The sequence below is a fragment of the Moschus berezovskii genome, chromosome 9 (assembly GCF_049115385.1).
Source record: "Moschus berezovskii isolate FMDL1 chromosome 9, NW_MosBer_1.0, whole genome shotgun sequence".
NCBI lineage: Eukaryota > Metazoa > Chordata > Mammalia > Artiodactyla > Moschidae > Moschus > Moschus berezovskii.
Window position 1 is genome coordinate 35,777,210 of NC_142468.1, and position 24,355 is coordinate 35,801,564.

General features: G+C 36.6%; 1 protein-coding gene across 8 annotated transcripts in view; it reads right to left on the minus strand.

Moving 5' to 3' along the window:
- Positions 1-24,355, minus strand: part of KTN1 (kinectin 1) — a 117,024-nt gene that overhangs the window by 55,640 nt on the left and 37,029 nt on the right. For all 8 annotated transcript variants that reach the window (XM_088839577.1, XM_088839576.1, XM_088839575.1 and 5 more), the window contains exons 5-14: positions 22,429-22,559; positions 14,211-14,327; positions 12,003-12,143; positions 8,946-9,052; positions 7,993-8,125; positions 6,525-6,612; positions 3,782-3,948; positions 3,300-3,368; positions 1,715-1,752; positions 799-889 (exon numbers count right to left, since the gene is read on the minus strand). In XM_088839577.1, coding sequence (XP_088695703.1) covers positions 799-889; positions 1,715-1,752; positions 3,300-3,368; positions 3,782-3,948; positions 6,525-6,612; positions 7,993-8,125; positions 8,946-9,052; positions 12,003-12,143; positions 14,211-14,327; positions 22,429-22,559 — 1,082 coding nt within the window. The remainder of the gene's footprint in view (positions 1-798; positions 890-1,714; positions 1,753-3,299; positions 3,369-3,781; positions 3,949-6,524; positions 6,613-7,992; positions 8,126-8,945; positions 9,053-12,002; positions 12,144-14,210; positions 14,328-22,428; positions 22,560-24,355) is intronic.

Consider the following 24,355-nt stretch of genomic DNA (forward strand, 5'->3'; position numbering starts at 1 on the left):
AAAGCAGAGATATTACTTTGTCAACCAAGGTCCGTCTAGTCAAGGCTATGGTTTTTCCTGTGGTCATGTATGGATGTGAGGGTTGGACTGTAAAGAAAGCTGATCGCCGAAGAATTGATGCTTTTGAACTGTGGTGATGGAGAAGACTCTTGAGAGTCCCTTATACTGCAAGGAGATCCAACCAGTCCATTCTAAAGGAGAGCAATCCTGAGTGTTCATTGGAAGGACTGATGTTAAAGCTGAAACCAATACTTTGGCCACCTCATGTGACGAGCTGACTCACTGGAAAAGACTCTGATGCTGGGAGGGATTGGGGGGTGGGAGGAGACGGGGACGACAGAGAATGAGATGGCTGGATGTCATCACCGACTCGATGGACATGAGTTTGAGTGAACTCCAGGAGTTGGTGATGGACAGGGAGGCCTGGAGTGCTGTGATTCATGGGGTCGCAAAGAGTTGGACACGACTGAGCGACTGAACTGAACTGAATGTCTCTTTTCTACCTAAGCAAAGGTCTCAAAGCAGAAATCTTAAATTACCACTTCTTATCAGAAAGAAAACCACCAATTCCTGTTATTTAACGTATTTCCCAAATTATTGTGAATAATATCGTGTGAGAAAAGGCCTTTGAACTTCTCCTCTTGGAGGGCTAAAGAGGATTTTGTAGTTTAGAAAAGAGACAATTTCCAAATATATTCCAGAGTATTTTCCAGGCTTCACAGACACTCGTGCTGATGACAAGATCAGGATAATCCAATGCCTATAAAGTATTGTAGCCATTTTTAAGAAGTACTGTACCTTAAGTTCCTCCTCTTTACTTGCTAAATGATCATGCTCATTTGCTAAAGAATCTTCAGTCTGTTTTATCTGCTTATCCTTTTCTGCAATCCTTTAAAAGGAAATAGATTTGTACATTCAATAAACATTTAGAAGTCAAGCCACAAATTAAAGGATTAGAAGCCTCAAGTATGATCAACCTTACTTAAGTAAATTTTCATATAACTATACCTTCAATCTCTATAGACCCTTTCAGTTAGTAGTTAACTGTCACATGCATTAAATACAACTTCATTAAATACATACCCCTATTTTAAAACTTGATGTCAAATAAGTTAATAATTTAAGTTCACAAGCCTGGTAATGTCAAAAACATTTTTCAGGTCTTCTGAACTTACATGGTACATGTCTATAAAAATTATACAATACATAACAAAAAAAGTATTTTATTTTCGGCATATCACCATATAGTTAGGCTGTTGTTGTTCAATTGGTCAGTCATGTCCAACTCTTTGTGACCCCAAGGACTGCAGCACGCCAGGCTTCCCTATCCTTCACTACCTCCTGGAGTTTGCTCAAACTTACGTCCATTGAGTCAACAATGCCATCTAACCATTTCATAGTTAGATACAGAGTAGCTGTAACTATTTATTAGATACAAAAACTAACTTCCACTAATCTCAAATCACAGTGATCTCTTCCACATAACTGCTAAAGCCCAAAGAAAAGAGTTTTTCCAACTCTTTTTTATGACAAAGACATAAAAACACAGAATACACAATGCATAGGTGTAGAAGAGTTAAAGTTGTTCCAAATCTAGTTGAGAGTAATTTTTGAACAAGTTAGAACATAAAATCAATCATAAGTGTAGAATCTAACAGATATAAGTTAGTGATGACTAAGCAATTTTAAAAGAAATATAGAAAGGCAGGCTTACACTTTATGTAATTCTTCTGCTAGAGCTGAAGCAGAGGTCTAAGAAAGAAAAACAGTATCAACATAAAAGCCTTTACAAGAAAGTTCAAAAGTTGTACAATAATCATCACAATAGGGCTTTAAAAATTAAAAGAAATAAATGTATATAAAGTTAAGGAAGTAGCTGGCTCATGATGAATGTTCAGTAAATAACAGCCATTATTCTGAAAGTAAATTTGATCAACAGCTTCCAGTATTAGGGAATTAGCATCATAAGATATTTCTAATGAAATGAGTTGGCAGGCCTGAAAACTATTTAACTGACAAGCAACATACACAGAAAAAAAAACAGCAAAGGCTATTTTTCATTTATGAGCTTCTCCTTAATAACAATTTCCAGTAATGAAACGATACCATTCATGATTAAGTTTAACAAGTCATTTGATAAAGTCCATGTTCATCTCTACTTTTCAAAGGTACTAAGTATTTAATCTGATAAATCTTCTAGAACTACCTCTCAGCTATAATTTAAGATTTCAATCCAATTTGAGTTAATAATTTACATACACACAAACATTCATATACACACAAACACCCTTTCCTATGTAATTCTTTCTCAATTAATTTTAGACAATAGTTCCTACAAAGAAAACAATTAGGAAAAAAACCCAAAAAAACACGTTTGCAGTTTTGGGATTTTCAACTTGCCTGAACCTTAAAAACAAGTTTTTAATGTTAGAACTATTTTTTGCACAGAAAAGTGACTTCTGTTCTATTACTTTTCCTACAAACAATTTTTAGAATTTTAAGTTGAAAAACTGAAACTGAAATTCACAGTATGTGTATTATGGAAACAAGCTAAAAAGTATTTTAACAAGTTTTTAACAAACTAACAAGTATTTAACAAGTTTCTTCTCTTCTTAATGTTACACTATTTCTATTCTAAAGGCTATGTATCTATATCTATCTATCTACCTATCACGTCACACAACAATGATGCCAAAGAACAGGTTTGCTGCTGCTGCTGCTAAGTCACTTCAGTCGTGTCCGACTCTGTGTGACCCCATAGACGGAAGCCCACCAGGCTCCCCCGTCCCTGGGATTCTCCAGGCAAGAACACTGGAGTGGGTTGCCATTTCCTTCTCCAATGTGTGAAAGTGAAAAGTGAAAGTGAAGTCGCTCAGTCATGTCCGACCCTTAGCGACCCCACGGACTGCAGCCTACCAGGCTCCTCCATCCATGGGATTTTCTAGGCAAGAGTACTGGAGTGGCTTGCCATTAGTGAATATTTAATGAATACTTTTAATACATAAACCGTTTGGCCAATTCCTCCTTTTCTGTGACAGGATGGTGGACATTTTTTTTCCCTCCTAAGGTTAAAAACTCTCTAACCCACCTTCCCATTAGTCAGACTTGGATTTCTTTCGTACTGTTCTCTCATAGCACTAAACGTAATTATCAGAGCACTTACCACTCAGGATCAGCCAGCTGATTCACTGACTAGTCACCCAACTACTAATCCAGTGCATGGCACTGAAGAGGCACTCAAATTATTTACACAGCTAGGAAGCTATTAGTAATGGCAAGCAACAAGAAAGCACCATTACCTGGGCTGCTATCTGGGAATGGAATTGTTGAATTTGAGCTTTCAATGCCTCATTCTGCTCCAAAATATCCTTTCAAAAACCAAAAAGGAGAGGGAAGAAGTGTGCTGTTAAAAATGCCAATGTATACGAACCAAATGAGTTACAGGTACATCTGTTTATCTTTTAAAGGTACTCTTAGATTCCAAAAGGTACCATTTTAAATAACAATGATGAGGCATTCTATTCTCAGAGCTAATTTATAAAACAGAAATTAAGAATACATTGTACTGCTCCTAATCTAATATAAAAAGCATATGACTGTGGGTAAAGGCATCTTTGAGCACATATTCAAACCATATTGTGACAACTGCTCAAAGACTAAATTTAAATTTTTCATCCCCACTCCAAAATTAGGATAAAGAAGGCTATCCTCTCTCTCCTACACAAGACACATCCAACCACTGCCCATCTTTATTATTTTTTAAAGAGGGAAAATTAGATACCTGAACTTGCATTTGTAGAGACTCTTCTTTGTTCACCCTTTTTTGTTCTGATTCCATTAACTGCATTAGTCTTTGCTCCAACTGTTGTTTTGATACCAAGGTATCTGTAAGCTTACTATGCAGACTCTGCACTTCATTTTCTTTGGCCACAAATTTACTCTGTAGATCTAACAAAACATTGCATTTTACAAAGGTCTCTTCCTTTGCCTGGTTACTGCTACTCATCTTTAGAGCAGGCTTCTCTCCCCTGGAATATTCTCCTTTTGAATCTCTCCTGTGCTTTCCCACCTGTATATGGCTCCCCTGAGCAGCCTATGCTTACCTTTTTCACAGCACCTGCCACACTGTACTAATTCACCTCTTCTCTCAAAGAGTGAGCTTTTTGAGATCAGAGATTGCCTTTTCTCTATATCCAGAGCTGTACCCAAGGCTTGACACAAAATACATAAATAATAAATGTGTTAACTGAACAGTACATGAATGTTTAAAACTGCTATATCATTTCTTGAAAGCATTCTTAATTTCCCCAAAGATGTTTTAGTAAGTTATTCAGTGAATTTCTTGTCAATTCCTTGTACTCTCATACCTGGACAAGAGAGAAAGATGCTGAAAGCTGACAAATGTCCTGGTGTAAGATGAAGTAATTAATACTTTTCTGCCTACTTCTATTCTTAGCAATAATCCCAAAACAAGAAAATGAGAAACAAAAACAGTCTTTGATGCACTTAGAAAATAAATATAACGCCAAATCACAAGAAATTAAGATAAAATAAATGGAGAGATGATCACCGACTTGGCAAAAATGAGGAAGGGTAAAGTAAAAGCTCAAGAAAACATCAACTCCTGAGAGTTGCCTCCCCATTCTATAAGACAAATAACTCTAAACCAGGGGAGGAAAAAACAAATAAGAACATACCACACTACCGCCAAGGACAGAGAGGCAAACAGAGAGAAAAAAATGTATCTGAGAGTGTGTTACACAGTTTCAAGAAAAGTTAAGATAACGTCACTTCTTTAACAAGACACTAATAACAGAATGGAACACAACTCAAAACAGAACTCCTGAAAATTAAACATGTAATGATAACGTCCAGGATTAGAATCAGGAGAGCATATTCTTCACCAAATTAGGAGAAGTTAAAACACCAAATTAATACCTTCAAAATTCTCCGGGGAAAACTATTTCCAACCTAGAACTCCACATCCAAACTACCCATTAATCATGAAAGTAGAAAGACTAAAAACATTTTCAGATACTCAAAGCCTCAAGAAATGTACCTTGAGGTATATTCTTATAGAGCAACTAACAGATATATTATTAAATGAGGAAGGAAAGCAAAAAAGATGACAATGACATAGGAGCCATAAAACAGAGTAAACAGACTAAAGGAAGTCTTAGAAGACAGCTCAGAGTCAACCTAGAAAGTAACAAGTACTGGAGCTGAAAGAATGAGGACTCCAAAGGCATAGCCTCGGGAAAAACTGATCGTTTCACCAGTATCTAACATGCTGAGAGGCTGGGAGAGCAGAGGGGTTAAGGAGTTTCGGTTCAGTTCAGTCGCTCAGTCGTGTCCAACTCTTTGCGACCCCATGAATCACATAACCTTAGGTAAAATTTGAAACAATAAAACAAACATCAAGCAAGTTAAAAATATAAAGGAGGAACTTCCCTAGTGGTCTAAGGGTTAAGAGTCCACCTTGCAATGCAGGGGATGCAAGTTCAATCCCTGGTGGGGGAACTAAGATCCCACGTACCACACCACAAAGCAGCACAACTACTGAAGCCTGCCCACCACAACTACTGTGTGTACTGCAACAGAAAGATCCCACTCGATGCAAGCAAGGTCCCGCACGCGCAACTAAGACCCTAGGCAGCAAAATAAATCCTCATATATACAGCAATAATTAACTTCAGGAAATTGAAAACGTTGCTCAAGAATTGTACTTTTATTTATCTTGACTCAACACTGAGTTATACAGTCATACTAACGTTAAAATCTAATGCTTTGTTGATGAAATATAACATACTAATTAAAAATAAGCTAATATAGCTTAACATAACAACAAACATCATATATATTTTTTAAAAGCCTTCAAATATCTTAGATATATCTAAATATTGAACCAAAGGGAAATGCCTAGGGGTAAAAAATATAAAAGGGAACCAAAGGTCTAATACAGAGCCAAAACTCTGTATGATCTACTCTTGTGTTTGGAATTGTATTTTACTATTAGCTCACCACCACTTTCATGGGAGGAAGAAGAACAGAGATAAAACACACTATTACAAGCTCCATTATCTCCTAAATGAATTCATCAAATTAAGAATAAATAGTGAAAATTAGCATTACGTAGACAGTTTTCAGTCAACTGTTTGGAATGGTAATGCTCTCACCATTTTTCTCTTCACAATACAGGAATGAGTCCTTCTTAGAAAAAATAAATAAATAAAGAACTGATCATGGAATAAGAGAGAATAACCACAGAAATGGAACACACATAGATTCCTATTACCCTGTTTATGGACTATAATTTTATCTGCAACTTAATATTTCAGACAAAACCAGTAGAGACTTATTTTTAAAACCCTAAGAAATGTTAAAGAAAAGTATTCAAAGTGTAAAAGCTATTTTTATTGAGCTATAACCAAAATGCCAAATTATACTTTCTTCACATATGGAGAGGGGAGGCAATTTTACCCAGAATTACATGGTAATTTTATGTGAATATTTCTTCCCCTTACCTTGCTGAGCTGCTTCATGCTCTGCTGTTCTCTTCCTGATATAGCTCTGGACCTCTTCCCACCTCCTCTCAGCTTCTTGAAGTTGAACCTGGGGAAAGGATATGTCAGTACAAACACAGGATTTCAATTTACAGAAAAAAAGCATCCTCTATCTTTACTGTTGTGCCATAAAACTGCTTCTTCCAACAACTAGTCACTAGTCTCCCACATTTTAACCACATAGGCAGATGTGCTCAGCCTGATAATACGCACAGATATTATCAGTCACAGCCATTCTACCCACCAATATACAGGATTTACAGATTAGAAATTTCAGAAACTCCTTATTTGTGCTTGTGGATCAATATAGTTACTACTATGTATATATCTGACCCACTTAGCTATGATGAGCTTTCCAATAATCTTCCTTTAGGTGACAGGCTTTTCAAAAGACAGGATATCTTTATTGCTAAATTTTAGTGGGTTCCTAAAATTCTTATTTTGAGGTATAGCACACTTCAATTATGACTATAATATTAATGTCATTAATCTACTTATCCATACCCATAGAGCACAAATATCATATTTACGAATGCCACCAGCAAATATATTAGCAAGACAAATATTTAATAAAAGAAAGAACAACAATATCACTCTCCCACAGGGACCCATGAAAACTTCAAGAAAACAAAAATTACGCTCCTTTCTACATTCAATTATCCTCAGAGCCCTTTTAACCTCTACTACTCTGAAACTGGTATTAAAGTATATCACCTATATTGATGACTTAGGTAGGAACCTATCCAATACATTTAACTTACAGAAACTGAACTGTTCAATAAATCCTCTCCCCTATACAAGGAGGAACAGACAATTCTGCTCATCACTCTACTCAATATGCACAGGCTAAAATGTGCAAGAAAAATAAGTCCACTCCTCTCTCTCAGTCAGCCTGAGCAACCCCATGCATGTCTTCTCAGTATAAGCATCTAATGGCACCAAGTGCCACTCTGGTGTCTAAAGAAACGGTGTGATTTTTTTTTCTACTATGGCTCAAGTGAAAGCAACTGGAGTATTACTTGGCCTCATGCTCAAGCAACAGAAAATCATCTATTCCAATGCTGAAATAAAAATAGGCTCTACTAAACTTACTTAGAGATCCAAGTTATTGATAAGTGATGCTGAAGGTGATTTTAACTACCTATCAAAAATTTTATTTTTGTCTTACACATGCAGACCCTCACCTCCACACATAAGGTGAAATTCTACTGTTTATGCCTGTCAATCAGCTAATATCAATTTTTATATCTTCAAAGAGTCTTTAATTTCAAACTCAAGCCTATATTCAATTTTTTCATTAGTGTACATGTTTCTATACAGGCCCATTAAGCCTCAAACTACATTTCTCAAAAGCTATATACACTTTCAGGTCATTGGATTGAAAAGTCACATTATATTTATGAAATGATAAATAAAGGTAATGTTTTACCTTCAACTGAGTAACTGCTTGCTCAGCATTCTTCTTTTGGACTTCCTCTTGCTGTAGCTTTCCTGTTTTCTCAGTCAGCTCATTTACTAACCTAGCATAATCCTGGCGCAGTTTGTTTAGTTCAGCAGACTGCCTGAAAACAGTTAACTGGATTAGGAACCTTCCATTATTACAAACGCATGTAAATGAGTAAAGAAAATACGTGAGTTTTGCTGAGTTAGTGATTCCACTTATAGGTAAATGGCAACGAATGCTCCTAAGTGTCTACTAATAGTGAATTTGGTTGAATATAATCTCTGAATCATTCTGATGACAATAATACAAATACTAAATTTACCATAATCAAGAAAAATGGGTAAGCACACACCATGAGCATGAATCAACACTATCACTCTCAAATCAGTGTTCTGAATCAACCAATGAGAACAGTCATTCTATGTAAGCATGCTACTAGTCTTCTCCAGGACTGTTTCTCAAAGTATGGCACTGTGCATGCTTGCATGCTCAAGTATGGCTCAGACCAACTAAATCACTATCACAAGGAATGTGTCTTAACATGCAGATTCCAGGACTCTACCTCAGAGCCACTAAATCATAAACTTATAAGGATAAGACCCAAGAATATGATTTGTAGCTAACATGCCAGATATTCTTCAGAATAATGAAGTTTGAGAACTACCGTTAAAGGAAATAGGTTTAAAACTTGCTAATTCAGTCTCTTAAATTTGTAAGCAATTCCGCTGTTGGCACTAGTATTTATCATACAGTTTAACTGAAGAGGTTCTTTTAAAGCAAGAGGATAGGTTTTGAAAATTTATTCATTTTAAAAACAAGTGTAAAAAACAAAAGTCTAACCAATTACTATCAAACACATTTTGGTAACTGAAGAAAACACTCTATCATTCAATGAAAATACTGTCATTTTATTAAAAGTAAAGCATTTGGGAACATACTTGTTTTCTAGTTGGTTTGTAGTGTTGCTGACAGCATCTCTCAGTATGCCATTTTCCTGCTTCAAGTGAGCTATCTCTGCCTCCATCTGCTCACGAACTTGCTGGAACTGTTTTACACACATAAGATGTATTTACACACATAAGATGAAATTATTTTACACACATAAGATTTAGAAAACAGTAACTGCCAGAGCTAACCTCAAAGAAAATTTATCATGATGAAAAGTAAAAAAGCATAAATAGAATAAAGTTGGGATATCCTCAAATAAATATAAGCAAACTTAAAGGACAAATTTTGATAGTGACAAATACAAAGTAAATATAAGTTGTCATAGCATTCAAGAAAGCAAGTAGAGTCTGGCTGCTATCATATGAAAAATAAATACCTAAGATGGTGTTTTAGAACTGAAAGATATTTTTAGAAATCTTTCTTACACAAGACTCATATAGAACTAAAACTGTACTGATCCTAGAATATGTCAATTAAGTTAGCAACATTTTAATAAAAGGTTTCAGTAATCAAAAGTTTAAAGACTGAAAATATGTTTGAAACATTTACATTAAGTTACAAATTGAGCCACATCCAAATAGATGGCAAATTCACTATACAAAAATCTGCCAGCTAAAATATCTGGCTTCTAGTTTTTTATTTCAGAATTACAGAATCAAAAGAACACTGAAACTTATATTCCCACATCCTCACTTTAGTATGTGAAAAACTCTTAATAATTTTTAGTAAACCTATTCAATTAAGAGGAAAAAAAAGTATATGTTGCTAATTCTCAGAAAACTTATCATATATAAACTATATCTTGACCTCTGTAAGCAATCAAGTTCAAAAAAAAGAAATAATCACTTCAAAACCCTTAACCCTCAATAAAAGATAGTGCTACAGCTATCCAACTACTTTTCAAACGAATGTAAGTCAGAATTAAGAGGGAAAAAGATCACATGAGGTCAGGAAAAATCAGTTCTTCAATAATTTGGTTAATGGAAGAGTATTTCAAAAGTCTGGGGGCTGGGAAGATGGAGGATTGAGCCAAATTAAAGCATCAAAGTAATGGATGGGTTAAGAACCTGAGAAGAGATTCATTTACTTTTTTTTTTCATTATTAGTGGCATTTCCACAGAAAATACTACTGGAATTCTAATAACAGTAAAGAACCATTCATTTTTCAGCAGACTACTAATGTGATCAAAGCAGTATTTTACAAATAAAAATCTTGTGCTAATTATATATTAGATTGGAAAAGAGACCTCTTAAGAATGCTATAACTGGGGCTCTGTAACACCTTAGGGGAGGGAATGGATGGGAGGTGGGAGGGAGATTCAAGAGGGAGGGGACACATGTACATCTATGGTCAATTTATGTTGATGTATGACAGAAATCAAACCAATATTGTAAAGCAATCAATCAACTTAAAAAAGTAAAAAATAAATTACCTTCTCTAAAACTAAAAAAGAATGTTGTAATAATGCTAGTAAGAAATAATAAACTAAGGTCATATCTTAAAACTGAATGCAAGAAAAACTAGAAATAAAGTATCTTTAAGATTTTAGAACAAATTGTAGATTGGGCAAGGGAGAGAGAATTCAAAGGATTCGAGCATAATAATAATGCTGCTTCAAAACATTAGAAAATGAAACAACCTGACAAAAATCAACAGCTTGATTTTACACACATGTTAATTTTGAGGTAACAACAAGCACTTTCAAACTGAAGCATCAGCTGACAATGGAAACAATTTCAAAAAAAATCATTGATTCACAAGGTTCAATTAAGGGGAGTATAATAACCCCACTTGACAAGCAAGCCAACACCATATTCAATAGTCTTTTTATAAATAATAAAGATTACATTTCAATGGAAGGGAGGGTGAGGAAACAAGAGAAGAAGAAAGAAAACAACGAAAAATCACTGGTCCAGACCTAACGGAAATCATGAAAATGGTTTAACACTGTAAAAATAGACAGTAAGCGCTGAACCCTCTAAAATGTTAAAAGAAAACAGGCAAAAATAAGAACACGAAACTGAAGGTCACTTAAGCTAAAACCATTATCATTTTCCCTCTCTTCTCCACTGCATCACCAAGCCCTACCTACTACCTCTTTTTTATCAAATAAATGCCCTCATTATCAATGTCTTGACTTAAGGTTTTTGTTCTCTTACTTGGATTCCGGCAAAAGTCCTCCAACTATCTCTTGTTCCACTCTTCACACTGCTGTCACTCTCCATACTATGTCAGAGTAATAATTTAAAATACTATAAACACACTGCTGGGTTGCTTAAACTCCTTCACTGGCCCACCAGTCTTCAGGTATGTTGTTCAGTTGCTAAGTTCCATCCAGCTCTTAGCAAACCCATGTACTACAGCACACCGAGCTCCCCTGTCCTTCACTATCTCCTGGAGTTTGCTCAAATTCATGTCCACTGACATGTCTTCAGGTATACAAGACCTTTATTTATTTCTCTAGATCTCTTCATTCCAGCCCTGAATGCCAAATACTACAAATATTATTATATTTCTCATAAGCGGTTATCTCCAGACAACCTATATCAAAAATACCTGGAGTACACTCATTAAAAAGCTCAATCCTGGGCCCCAAAAGAGACCTACTGAACCACCAATCTCGGGATGGGAAGGAATTCACTGGGTAATAAGCCTTATACCCAGTGCCCATTTCTTCCCTCTCTTTCCTGACAATGCCTAATTGTTTCCAAAGAATCAACAGTCTGTTTATCTTTGCTAACAAGTCTTCCCTAACAGTCCTTCTGTTCCCCACCTCTCATCTCCATTGTTCCGAAGCACCAGATGCTTACCTCTATTGTAACAGAGTACTTACTTGTCAGCCTGCAGCCTCCACACCTAAAAAAGTTGCTTATTTAAGGAGAGGGAGCCAGTTTAATTAGCCATTTATACCAAAGCCAGCACAGGACACTTAAAAGTTTGCTAATAAAATGAATACAACTATTTAATTTTGTATTCAAAGAATGTGGAATAAAATACTACATTTTAACTTTACTTTCACTTCACTTTTCAAAGAACAAAAACATACCTTCATCTGCATCTGTTGAGTCTCTTGATAACTGACATGCATTTTGTTTTGAAACACATTATGTTCCTTTTCTAACGTTCCAATTCGATCTTTCATCCTTGCTATAACCACACTGCTTCTTTCTTTTTCTGCCATCATTTCCTAGAAGAGTAAATCAGAAAAAAAAATTAAAAAATATATATATATATGAAAAACTTGTTACTTAAAAAAATAAGAACAACATTTTACTAAGAAAACATATTTAACATCAGCAAAAAAGATGTCAGCAAAACAATCATGAATTCTGAAGTAAGTACTTGCTTAAAAACCAAGGCCAAAGGTTTAAAAAAAATTGTCTTCTACATCTTACCTGCTCTTTATACCAATTCTCTTCATAAACACTTAGCTGCTCTGTTTACTCATATTTCAAATGTACTTTTGGTCTAACAGTTAAAGAGCTGAACGTGGGACTAAATCCCACATCTAACTTGATTATAAAAAAGAACATTTTTAAAGCAGAACAGTTAATTCTTCATTATTTCCAGGTACCAGCTCTCTTTTGGAGTACAGAAAAGGCCCCCAGGAAAAAAAAATCGTCAAGAAGAGAAAAGTCTCTTTCCTACAGGAAGAGATAAGGATATGTTTATAGCAGAACAGGGAAAGTAAAACTCAGAAAGTTTTATTATCTTCCCAAGTCAAACATTAAGAGTGATTTCGTGTTGTGGTGCAAGTATTATGAACCCCTAGAAGAAATATTAATTACTAAAATGCAAGAAAGCCAAGCAACTTTAAAGTTACCTGCAGGTATGATCAGTCCATTTCCTCTGTTCTAAGAAACTACTTGATAAACTTTAAGATTTTCATTTAACGAAGAGCTGCCCATTAGCATGAGTTTATTTACATGTGCAAATTATTTTACTGATGTACATAATACACTGATGCTGGAAGGGATTGGGGGTGGGAGGAGACGGGGACCACAGAGAATGAGACGGCTGGATGGCATCACCAACTCGATGGACATGAGTTCGAGTGAACTCCGGGAGTTGGTGATGGACAGGCGATTCATGGGGTCGCAAAGAGTCAGACACGACTGAGCGACTGAACTGAACTGAACTGATACACAACACATATTAAGTTACACAACACATATTAAGTTACACAACACATATTAAGTTACACAATGAGTTACACAAAAGTAAACATTCTTTTTCTAATTTTAAACAGTAAACAGATTCTTTTTCTAATTTTAAAAATAATCAGATTATAGTTTCTAACCTTATGGAAATACTTATTTTAGCAATCATAACTGATTAATCTTAATCTGACTGTTTTCCATTGACTTTTAGTCACCTCAAATTCACAGAGATTCTATATTCAAATGAGGCCATTCTCCTAATGCAATCAAGTAGCTACATAAATGACAGTGAAATAAACCTCATTTACTCTACTGTATCTAACACCTAAAAGGAGAAAAGCACTTCAGGAAAAATGAGACTACATTTACTACAGAATTTCAACTACGTTCTCAGTCTACATGATCTTTTAAAATGTAACTGACACAGAATATCATTAGTTTCGAGTATATAATGATTTAATACTTGTATTTATTGCTAAATCATCACCACAGTAAGTCTAGTTAACATTATCACCCCATGTAGTTACAAATTTTTTCTTGTGATCATAACTCTTCTAGCAACTTAAAATATACAGTACAGTGTTAAAAACTACAGTCACCATGCTGTATATTACCTCCCCTGGACTTCATATTTTATAACTGGAAGTCTGTACTTTTATATTTTTTTTTAAGATTTTTTTTTTAAACCTCTCAGAGTAAAAAGGGTTTAAAGAACTTCACTGATTAAAAACTACCTATGTAAGAGTTTCACATTTACCCAATAAATTGTATTTAAACAAGATCACACTGAATTTTGTGCTTCTATAGAATAATTCTAGGTCAGAACCAATTGAAACATGCTCCCAGTGCCCAAATACTTCCATTATTCTGAAATTAGTATACCTGCAAGTACTGCTATTTTAAAGTCACAATTTGACTATAGGATATAATACCATGAAACAGTGGTATTTCCACCACTTAAATTCTAAAAGAAAATTACTTTCACTGGGTGTAAATTTATTACACAAATAAATGAGGAATTATAAACAATCTCTAAAATCCTTCACTGCCTCTGATTCAGAAAGTATAACCCTTAAATACAAGCATGTCTTCACCTGTGTTAACTGCTTACACCGATCCTTCACAGCGGCAGCATCTTCCTTCAGAGCAGTAACTAACTTGTCTTTTTCTTGAAGTTGATGAACAAGTGCGGTCAACTCTCCTTTATTGTACTACAATTGAGAAATCAATACAGAGTTGTTAATTAACAACGACTAATGAAAATTATGAAAATGAAATATCGGATATGAAGTGCTCTTAGGCCAAGGCAGAGTTCGCTATTACATATAAAATAGAATGACTGCCAAACACTGTCAGTGAAATATCATTCAGAAAACTCACTATATCATTACATGTTCTGATGTATACAATAGGACACATATCAATCAAGAAACAGATTTTTACAAAGAATTATAGACTTCCATTTTTAAACACAAAGTCAAGATGGTACACTCCCTCCTTCCTAAAAGATCAAAAAAAGGAACATGAAACCTAATGCAAACTGAACTAAAATAAAACAATCAACTGTAATGTCAAAGCATAATATCAGAAAGACTGCCAAAAGTAGTGGAGATCAAAGCAGATGCTCCACAATCCTGCCAGAATATACCCAAGACTACAGAGGTGCCATGGGTTACATAGCTCTCTGAAGTTAACAAGCATAAGTGAAAGGTAAAACCAACAATCCCCCATTTGGTATCAGGCACAAGAGAAAGAGAGAAGGTAGGAATTCTCTTGTTAGGAGGTCTCAAGAAGCAGAAGCAGAAATACAGAAGATATCAGACAGATAAACGTAATTCAAAGAGGGCAGCTAAACAGTGAGGCAGTTACCAGAGATTCTCTACAGTGAGATTCTCTGTAGTGAATGAAGTTTTTTATCTGAGAAGGAAAGGGTCATAGCCCAAGGAGAACTGTGGGGCTTGGCCCTTCATTATCAACCTCGAGCCACAGAGATGATGCAAGAGAAACACCTCTCATTGGAAAAGGGGTATTAATGAAAAAGAAATAAAACAGGGTCTATGTAAGATATGAGAAAAAAAACAAGAAAAGCAATAAGAAAAATCAAATGCCAAGTGCAGAAAAATAACTCTAAAAAGATGGTCAGGAATAGACAAAAACCGTGATTAAAAAATATCACTACGACTTTTTAAGTCTAACATACCAACAATTTTTGAAAACAAGAGGAAGGAACAGAGCTCACAAGAAATAATTCAGAAGAAAATTAAGACCACAGAATGAGATGAAATATGAGTTGGCAAAACCCAAAGTAGAAATAAAAGTAACACCATATGAGATATATAATCCAATTAAAAGCAGCAAACAGAAAAAGACATGTTGCTGAAAACATAGTACAAGACAGAGTGCGCAGCGTAGAGAAGTAAGTAAAAATAAGTGGCTAAGTGTTAGTCGCTCAGTCGTGTCTGACTCTTTGCGACTCCATGGACTGCAGCCCACCAGACTCCTTTGTCGATGAGATTTTCCAGGCAAGGATACTGGAGTGGGTTGCCATTTCCTTCTCCAGGGGATCTCCCCAACCCAGGGATCGAACCCAGGTCTCCTGCACTGCAGGCAGATTCTTTACTGACTGAGCTACAAGGGAAGCCCCCAAAAATAAGTGGAAATAAACCAAAAGCTTTATCTTTTTTTATGACCAAAATATGAAAAATAAAGACAACAGGTAAAGAAGATCCAGTTCAGTCCCTCAGTCGTGTCCAACTCTTGAGACCCCATGGACTGCAGCACACCAGGCCTCCCTGTCCATCACCAACTCCTGAAGCTTGCTCAAATTCAAGTCCATCAAGTCGGTGATGCCATCCAACCATCTCATCCTCTGTTATCCCCTTCTCCTGAATTCAATCTTTCCCAGCATCAGGGTCTTTTCAAATGAGTCAGTTCTTCCCATCAGGTGGCCAAAGTATCGGAGCTTCCACTTCAGCATCAGTCCTTCCAATGAATATTCAGGACTGATTTCTTTTAGGACTGACTGGTTTGATCTCCTTGCAGTCCAAGGGACCCTCAAGAGTCTTCTCCAACACCACAGTTCAAAAGCATCAATTCTTCAGTGCTCAGCTTTCTTTATGGTCTAACTCTCACATCCATACATGACTACTGGAAAAACCACAGCCTTGACTAGACAGACCTTTGTCGGCAAAGTAATGTCTCTGCTTTTTAATATGCTGTCTAGATTGGTCATAGTTTTTTTTCCAAGGAGCAAGTGGTTTTTAATTTCATGACTGTAGTCACCATCTGCAGTAATTTTGCAGCCCAAGAAAATAAAGTCTGTCACTGTTTCCATAATTTCTCCAACTATTTACCAAGAAGTGATGTGACTGGACGCCATGATCTTTGTTTTTTGAATGTTGGATTTTAAGTCAGTTTTTTTCACTTTCCTCTTTTGCCTTCATCAAGAGGCTCTTCAGTTCCTCTTTGCTTTCTGCCATAAGGGTAGTGTCATCTGCGTACCTGTGTTTATTGGTATTTCTCCCAGCAATCTTGATTCCAGCTTGTGCTTCATCCACCCTGGCATTTCACATGATGTACTCTGCATAGAAGTTAAATAAGCAGGGGGACAATATACAGCCTTTATGTACTCCTTTCCCAATTTGGAACCAATCTGTTGTTCCATGTCCACTTCTAACTGTTGCTTCTTGACGTGCATACAGATTTCTCAGGAGGCAGGTCAGGTGGTCAGGTATCCCCATCTCTTGAAACATTTTCCAGTTTGTTGTAATCCACACAGTCAAAGGCTTTGGCACAGTCAATAAAGCAGAAATAGATGTTTTTCTGGAACTCTCTTGTTTTTTCTATGATCCAGTGGATGTAGGCAATTTGATCTCTGGTTCCTTTGCCTTTTCTATATCCAGCTTAAACATCTGGAAGTTCTTGGTTCACGTATTGTTGAATCCTCGCTTGGAGAATTTTGAGCATTACTTTGCTAGTGGGTGAGATGAGTGCAATTGTGCAGCAGTTTGAACATTCTTTGGCATTGCCTTTCTTTGGGATTGGAATGAAAATTGACCTTTTCCAGTCCTGTGGCCACTGATGAGTTTTCCAAATTTGCTGGTATGTTGAGTGCAGAACTTTCACTGCATTATCTTTTAGGATTTGAAATAGCTCAGCTGGAATTCCATCACCCCCACTAGCTTTGTTCACAGTAATGCTTCCTAAGGTCCATCTGATTTTGGACTCCAGGATGTCTGGCTCTAGGTGAATGATCACACCATCGTGGTTTTCTGGGTCATGAAGATCTTTTTTGTATAGTTCTTCTATGTATTCTTGTCACCTCTTCTTAATATCTTCTGCTTCTCTTAGGGCCATACCGTTTCTGTCCTTTATTGTGCCCATCTCTGTATGAAATGTTTCCTTGGTATCTCTAATTTTCTTGAAGAATCTCTAGTCTTTCCCATTCTATTGTTTTCCTCTATTTCTTTGCACTGATCACTGAGGAAGGCTTTCTTATTTCTCCTTGCTATTCTTTGGAACTCTGCATTCAAATGAATATATCTTCCCTCTTCTCCTTTGCCTTTAGCTTCTCTTCTTTTCTCAGCTATTTGTAAGGGCTCCTCAGACAACCATTTAAAAATAAAGACAATAGGCAAAGAAGATCCAACTTATGCTTAATTAATACCCATTATTTCAACTCTTTTAAGGGACACTGAATCTCCAGATTGAAAATATTCCCTTTGCCCAAGGGAATATTTACAGAAGAGTCTATGCAAAGCCACATTAAATAAAGAAGTTTATGACAAAAGAACTGATATCAAGAATTAAGACTGAAACAATCATAAAAGGTACAGTCACAAAACAAACATTAAATATATAAGTATCTTATAAACAAATGCTATAATTTTAAAAAGTGGATAGGAAAGGAAAAGAGAAAGTAGGAAAAATTTTAAATAGACTTCCTCTTATTATACAACATGGGGCCAAACAGTTAATAAGTTTGCACTGGAAGAAATCACATAATGAAGAAAAGTATATTTAAAGGCCAACATGAGGAAATTAATAATCAACTAAAACTTATCAAATATATCTTAAATATTTTCTCACCATTTATCACATGGAATAACATTTTTGAGCAATTACTTTATGCTAGAACTTTAAGCATCTATTGTGTACTATCTCATTTAATTCTCAAAACCTTATTATCATTCCCATTTTAAAAACAAGAAAACTGAGGCACTGAGGTTAAGTAACTAATCTAAAGCCACAAAGCTCAAAGTAGTAACATATAGGTGTGAATCTTAGGAAATGTGACCTTACAGCCCAGGATCTTAACGTATACTCTAAACATAAAACAGAAGTGTCTGATAACTTAAACACCAAGTTTTTAAACACAAAACGGCTTTGTGTTTATCACACACTTCTGTTTTATGTTTAGAGTATAGGTATGTATGTGTACATACATACACAGAACATCTCCTCTACAACTCTGTAAAACCCCTCTAGCTTCTACTGTTTTCCTCTTCCCATCTATGTTTATTCAAAGTGGATACTGTCACCGTCCTTAGTCATCCACCACTTATTTACAGTCTAGTAGTACAATGAAAGTGCTTTCACTAAGGATATCAAATCCATTTTTTCAATCCTTATTCTCCCTGATCACTCTAAAGCACGTCACTGGTGACTTTTACCACCACTGCTGAACTCTCCACCGTTCCTAAGCATCTGTGATTCCACTGTTTCCTAGTGTTTTTTTTTCTCTCAGTATCCTTTGTGGTGGCTTTCCTTGACCTTTAAATATTGATGCTTCTCAAGGTTCATTCCTGAGCTTTCTTACCTCTCCGCACACCCTCTGTGGACTACATACATTCCCTATATGTACTGGTGACAGTTGATTACTTTCTGAAACTACTCCCAATACAAATTATTTTCAACTCCATAGAAATATATATTCAACTGTGAAATGATTATAACCACTTAAAAGTTCCAAAGTATGCCTAAAACAACTCCCTAAAAATTTTCAAAACCCTCTGCTCTCTCTTCTTCTGCAACATACTCATGAATAACCATTCTCACTACAATTTACCCAGTTACTCCAGAACAAAAACACACATTCATTCTAGACTCTTTCTTTAGCCACCATATCTAATCAGTCAGCAAGTCCTCTAACTCCTCTATCTCTATCCCACACCTATGCTTGTATTCCTGCATTTATCTTCTCCCTTTCTCTGAGGTGGTCTTTATTAGATGTGAATATTCACCTATATCCGGGATCTTGAAATCTACTAAAAGGTCTGACCAAGACTCAATTTTTATGACCTGAAAAGAGAGTAATTAAACTCACCTAGTCTTTTCCTGATAGAAGGGACCTACAAGGGCAGAGTCCCTGAAGATAAGAATAGAACCACTCCTTGAGAAAGCCATAACAGGATTTAATTGAAAGCAAAAGGTTCCAAGAAAAAAGAAAAAACGTAAAGTTTCAAAATGTTCACTCTATTTCAAAACATTATCTTTAACAATTCCCAACTTCCTTCTCAGTCTGCCTTAATACAGCTATCAAGGGGAGTCTGACTGATTTCTAGAGTTCAAAGCTGTCCCAAGCAATAAAATGACTATTCTTGCACCCATAAACCACCAACCACAACCTAAGCCAAAAGAGAAACACCTGAACCAATTAATTTTAAAAAGGAGTAATTTCAAACAGTTAGTAACTAACTTTAGCTGGAGGTTCTTCCCTGCTAGGAGATTTTCTCAAATCTCTAAGAACTCTTTAAAGATATATTAAGATATACTTGCAAGAAAGTTCCCTGCAAGAGAATTATCTGACTTTGGATACAAAGTCATACAGTTATCACACTTATTCTGAGGATCCTTAAACACATCCTTTACTCTGAACCATTGCTGGCACCACATGGAGACTAATAAGCATACTACATTGTAAAATGCCACAGATTTGTAAAACATTGTCAACAGATACTTGGAAATATGGACAGACATAATGTCATCACAAATGCTAAGACAAAAAAATTTAGATGGTTACGAGAAAGTCTATGAGGGAGAATAATTTAGACTAGGAATTCAAATTAGCCTTAAATGAGGAAATGATATTTAAATGGAAAACTGAAGGAGGAATTAACCAAAGGAAGAAGTTTGGGAGTAAGGGCTTAGGGGTTTTATGACAATCCAGACAGAAAAGAACATTTGGTATGCTTTAATGAGAGAATGAGGAAAATATCATGAGATAAGGCTACAGAGACAGACAGACATAGGCCCTTGAAGGAATCCAGATTATGTTTTAAGTGCAAAGAGAAAGGCATCCAAAATGTTTTTAAAGCAGTGAACAATATAACCTGATTTACCCCTTAGAAGTTACCTTGGAACTGTATAGAAAAAACATATTAGAAGGTTTCAAAGGAATACAGAAACATCACCTAGGAGAATACTAAAAGAGAAGTGATGGTTTCCACTAGGGTGGTCTTTAAGAAAAAATGAAGGGAGGAGGGAGGTGGGAGGGGGGTTCAAGAAGGGGAACACATGTACACATGCAGCAGATTCATGTCAATGTATGGGAAAACCAACCAATATAATATTGTAAAGTAATTAGCCTCCAATTAAAAAATAATAATAAATAAAATTTTAAAAAATAATAAGAAAAAATGGAAGCCACTAAAGGTTTCAAAGCAGAAAAGTGTTAGGAGTATGCGTGCTTAAATAAGAAAGTTTTAGTTGCTCAGTTGTGTCCCACTCTTTCTGATCCCATGGATTGTAGCCCACCAAGTTCCTCGTTCATGGGATTTTTCAGGCAAGAATACTGGAGTGAGTTGCCATTTCCTTCTCCAGTGGATCTTCTCAACCTGGGGATCAAACCCAGGTCTCTCACATCGCAGGCAGACTTCACCATCTGAGCCACCAAGGAAGCCCTAAGAATGGTTAAATCCACTATCTAATACTGAATATCAGATACCATGTCATCATATACCACACAAGTAACATTTAAAAACTTGTCACCTTCTGCAATATGCCATAGTACACATCATATAATAGTGAATATAATGAGAAATTAAATAGCAGTTTCACGGATTTTTTTCAAGTTTTAGTCAGTCATAGCAATGATTTTATCATTCAAAGCATTTTCTTTAAAAAAAGTATTATCTCACACACACACAAGAAAAAGACTCCCAGATGCTCTGAATGGTGCTATCTTCAATCATAAAAGCATTCTGTATGTTATCCAGAAATCATCCAACCCTGCTTTCAGTGTTTACATTCAGAACAAAGCAAGGTGCAACTTAGCTATGTGCCAAAAGACTTTAAAGTTATATAAATCATCTTATTTATTATAAGCAATTCATTTTTGTCAAACCTTAGATGACTCGGATACCTGTCTGAACTAAATAGGTAACTTGATTAGTATGGACACATGAAATAACTTCTGAAGGCATTCCAGAACTTTTAAATGTGACTAAGTGTTACTGACACTGTTTTCCCATCTATTTCCCATGAAGTGATGGGACCAGATGCCATGATCTTTGTTTTCTGAATGTTGAGCTTCAAGCCAACCTTTTCACTCTCCTCTTTCATCAAGAGGCTTTTTAGCAGAAACAGTGTCAGACTTTATTTTTTGGGGCTCCAAAATCACTGCAGATGCTGATTGCAGCCAGGAAATTAAAAGACGCTTACTCCTTGGAAGGAAAGTTATGACCAACCTAGATAGCATATTAAAAAGCAGAGACATTACTTTGCCAACAAAGGTCCGTCTAGTCAAGGCTATGGTTTTTCCTGTGGTCATGTATGGATGTGAGAGTTGGACTGTGAAGAAAGCTGAGCGCCGAAGAATTGATGCTTTTGAACTGTGGTGCTGGAGAAGACTCTTGAGAGTCCCTTGGACTGCAAGGAGATCCAACCAGTCCATTCTAAAGGAGATCAATCCTGGGTGTTCATTGGAAGGACTGATGCTAAAGCTGAAACTCCAATCCTTTGGCCACCTCATGCAACGAGTTGACTCACTGGAAAAGACTGATGCTGGGAGGGGTTAGGGGCGGGAGGAGACGGGGACGACAGAGAATGAGATGGCTGGATGGCATCACCAACTCGATGGACATGAGTCTGAGTGATCTCCAGGAGTTGGCGATGGACACGGAGGCCTGGCGTGCTGTGATTCATGGGGTCACAAAGAGTCGGACATGACTGAGCAACTGAACTGAACTGAACTGAAGTGTTACTGGGATATAAGATGGGAGTAGATTATAATTTATTGCTCTAGCAGAAGTCTTGCTTGTTGAACTTCTAATCACTGCTCTCAAATAGGCTCATAATCAAAACTATGCTTACCTTCTTTAAAGCATCCTGTATCACACCAGACTTTTCCTTTAGCAAGTCTACAACACAAAGGGCCTCTTCTTCAGAAAACATCATAGTCTTCAAGGACAGAAGAAAATCTTTAAATTTTACTTCAGCATTTTCTTAAAAGAGGAAAAAAAAGAAATTAACATTTAAAATATGTGTGATAAGACAGCAATAGTAAAGCACCAAGAATTCTTGACCCAGAAAGTCAATAACCAAGAGAAAATAGACTTACGTTTCAGGTCAAACAACAATAAATGCTCTAGTTAAGAGAGAAAAAAAATGCTTATCATCTTTAATATGGAATAATTAACTAAAAATTTGCTCAAACTGCAGAGTCATGTATGGATGTGAGAGCTGGACTGTGAAGAAAGCTGATCGCCAAACAACTGATGCTTTTGAACTGTGGTGTTGGAGAAGACTCTTGAGAGTCCCTTGTACTGCAAGGAGATCCAACCAGTCCATCCTAAAGGAGATCAGTCCTGGGTGTTCATTGGAAGGACTGAGGCTAAAGCTGAAACTCCAATACCTTGGCCACCTCATGCGACGAGTTGACTCACTGGAAAAGACTCTGATGCTGGGAGGGGTTGAGGGCGGGAGGAGACGGGGACAACAGAGAATGAGATGGCTGGATGGCATCACCGACTCGATGGACATGAGTTTGAGTGAACTCCGGGAGTTGGTGATGGACAGGGAGGCCTGGCGTGCTGTGATTCATGGGGTCGCAAAGAGTCAGATGTGACTGAACTAAACTGAACTGATATAGTTAATTTACAATGTTATGCTAATTTCTGCCATACAGCAAAGTGATTCAGTTTCTTTTCCATTATGGTTTATCATGGGATACTGAATATAGTTTCCTGAATTAAACAGTAGAACCTTGTTGTTTACCACATATATTATGTATATGAGCTTCCCAAGTGCAGTGGTAAAGAATCCACTTGCCAATGCAGGAGACAAAAGGGACTCAGGTTTGATCCCTGAGTCAAGAAGATTCCCTAGAGTAGGAAATGGCAACCTGTTCCAGCATTCTTGCCTGGAAAATTCCACAGACAGAGGAGACTGGCAGGCTACAGTCTATGGGCTTGCAAAGGGTCAGATGCAACTGAGCACACACACCCCCACACACACACACAGAGACATATATAATACATAGAGGTTTGCATCCAAACTGCAGAGTATTAAAGTGCCACAGGGAAAAAAAAAAAGGATTCAAATGTCTAGTATGCTAGTATCTATACTAAATATGTTCACAAATAAATATTCTTATTTAACTGTAAATACTCACAACATATGAGCCAAATTTTACAGACAAAAAAATAAGAAACAATTGACAAAAAGTCTTATTTTACAAAAATCAACTATATAAAAGCAATCCTGATATTCTAAAAATCCATGCACCAAATACCTCACTTCAGTTCCCCTGCTGCTGCTGCTGCTGCTACGTCACTTCAGTCGTGTCTGACTCTGTGCAACCCCATAGAAGGCAGCCGACCAGGCTCCACCGTCCCTGGGATTCTCCAGGTAAGAAACTGGAGTGGGTTGCCATTTCCTTCTCCAATGTGTGAAAGTGAAAAGTGAAAGTGAAGTCACTCAGTCGTGTCCAAATAGTAGTGACCCCATGGACTGCAGCCCACCAGGCTCCTCTGTCCATGTGATTTTCTAGGCAAGAGTACTGGAGTGGCTTGCCATTGCCTTCTCCGTCAGTTCCCCTAGGGTTCTTATATTAGACAACACCTGTGTTTCCATAAAAGCAACAGCCACCTGTTAGACCCAAAGGATCCCAGAGCTTCTAATATTTCAGCTATATCGTAAGTTTAAAAACGCAGTTGTGGGCATGTATGGGAACAAGGGGTATACAGGAACTCTGTACTTCCCACTCAATTTTGCTATGAACTTGAAAACTGCTCTTAAA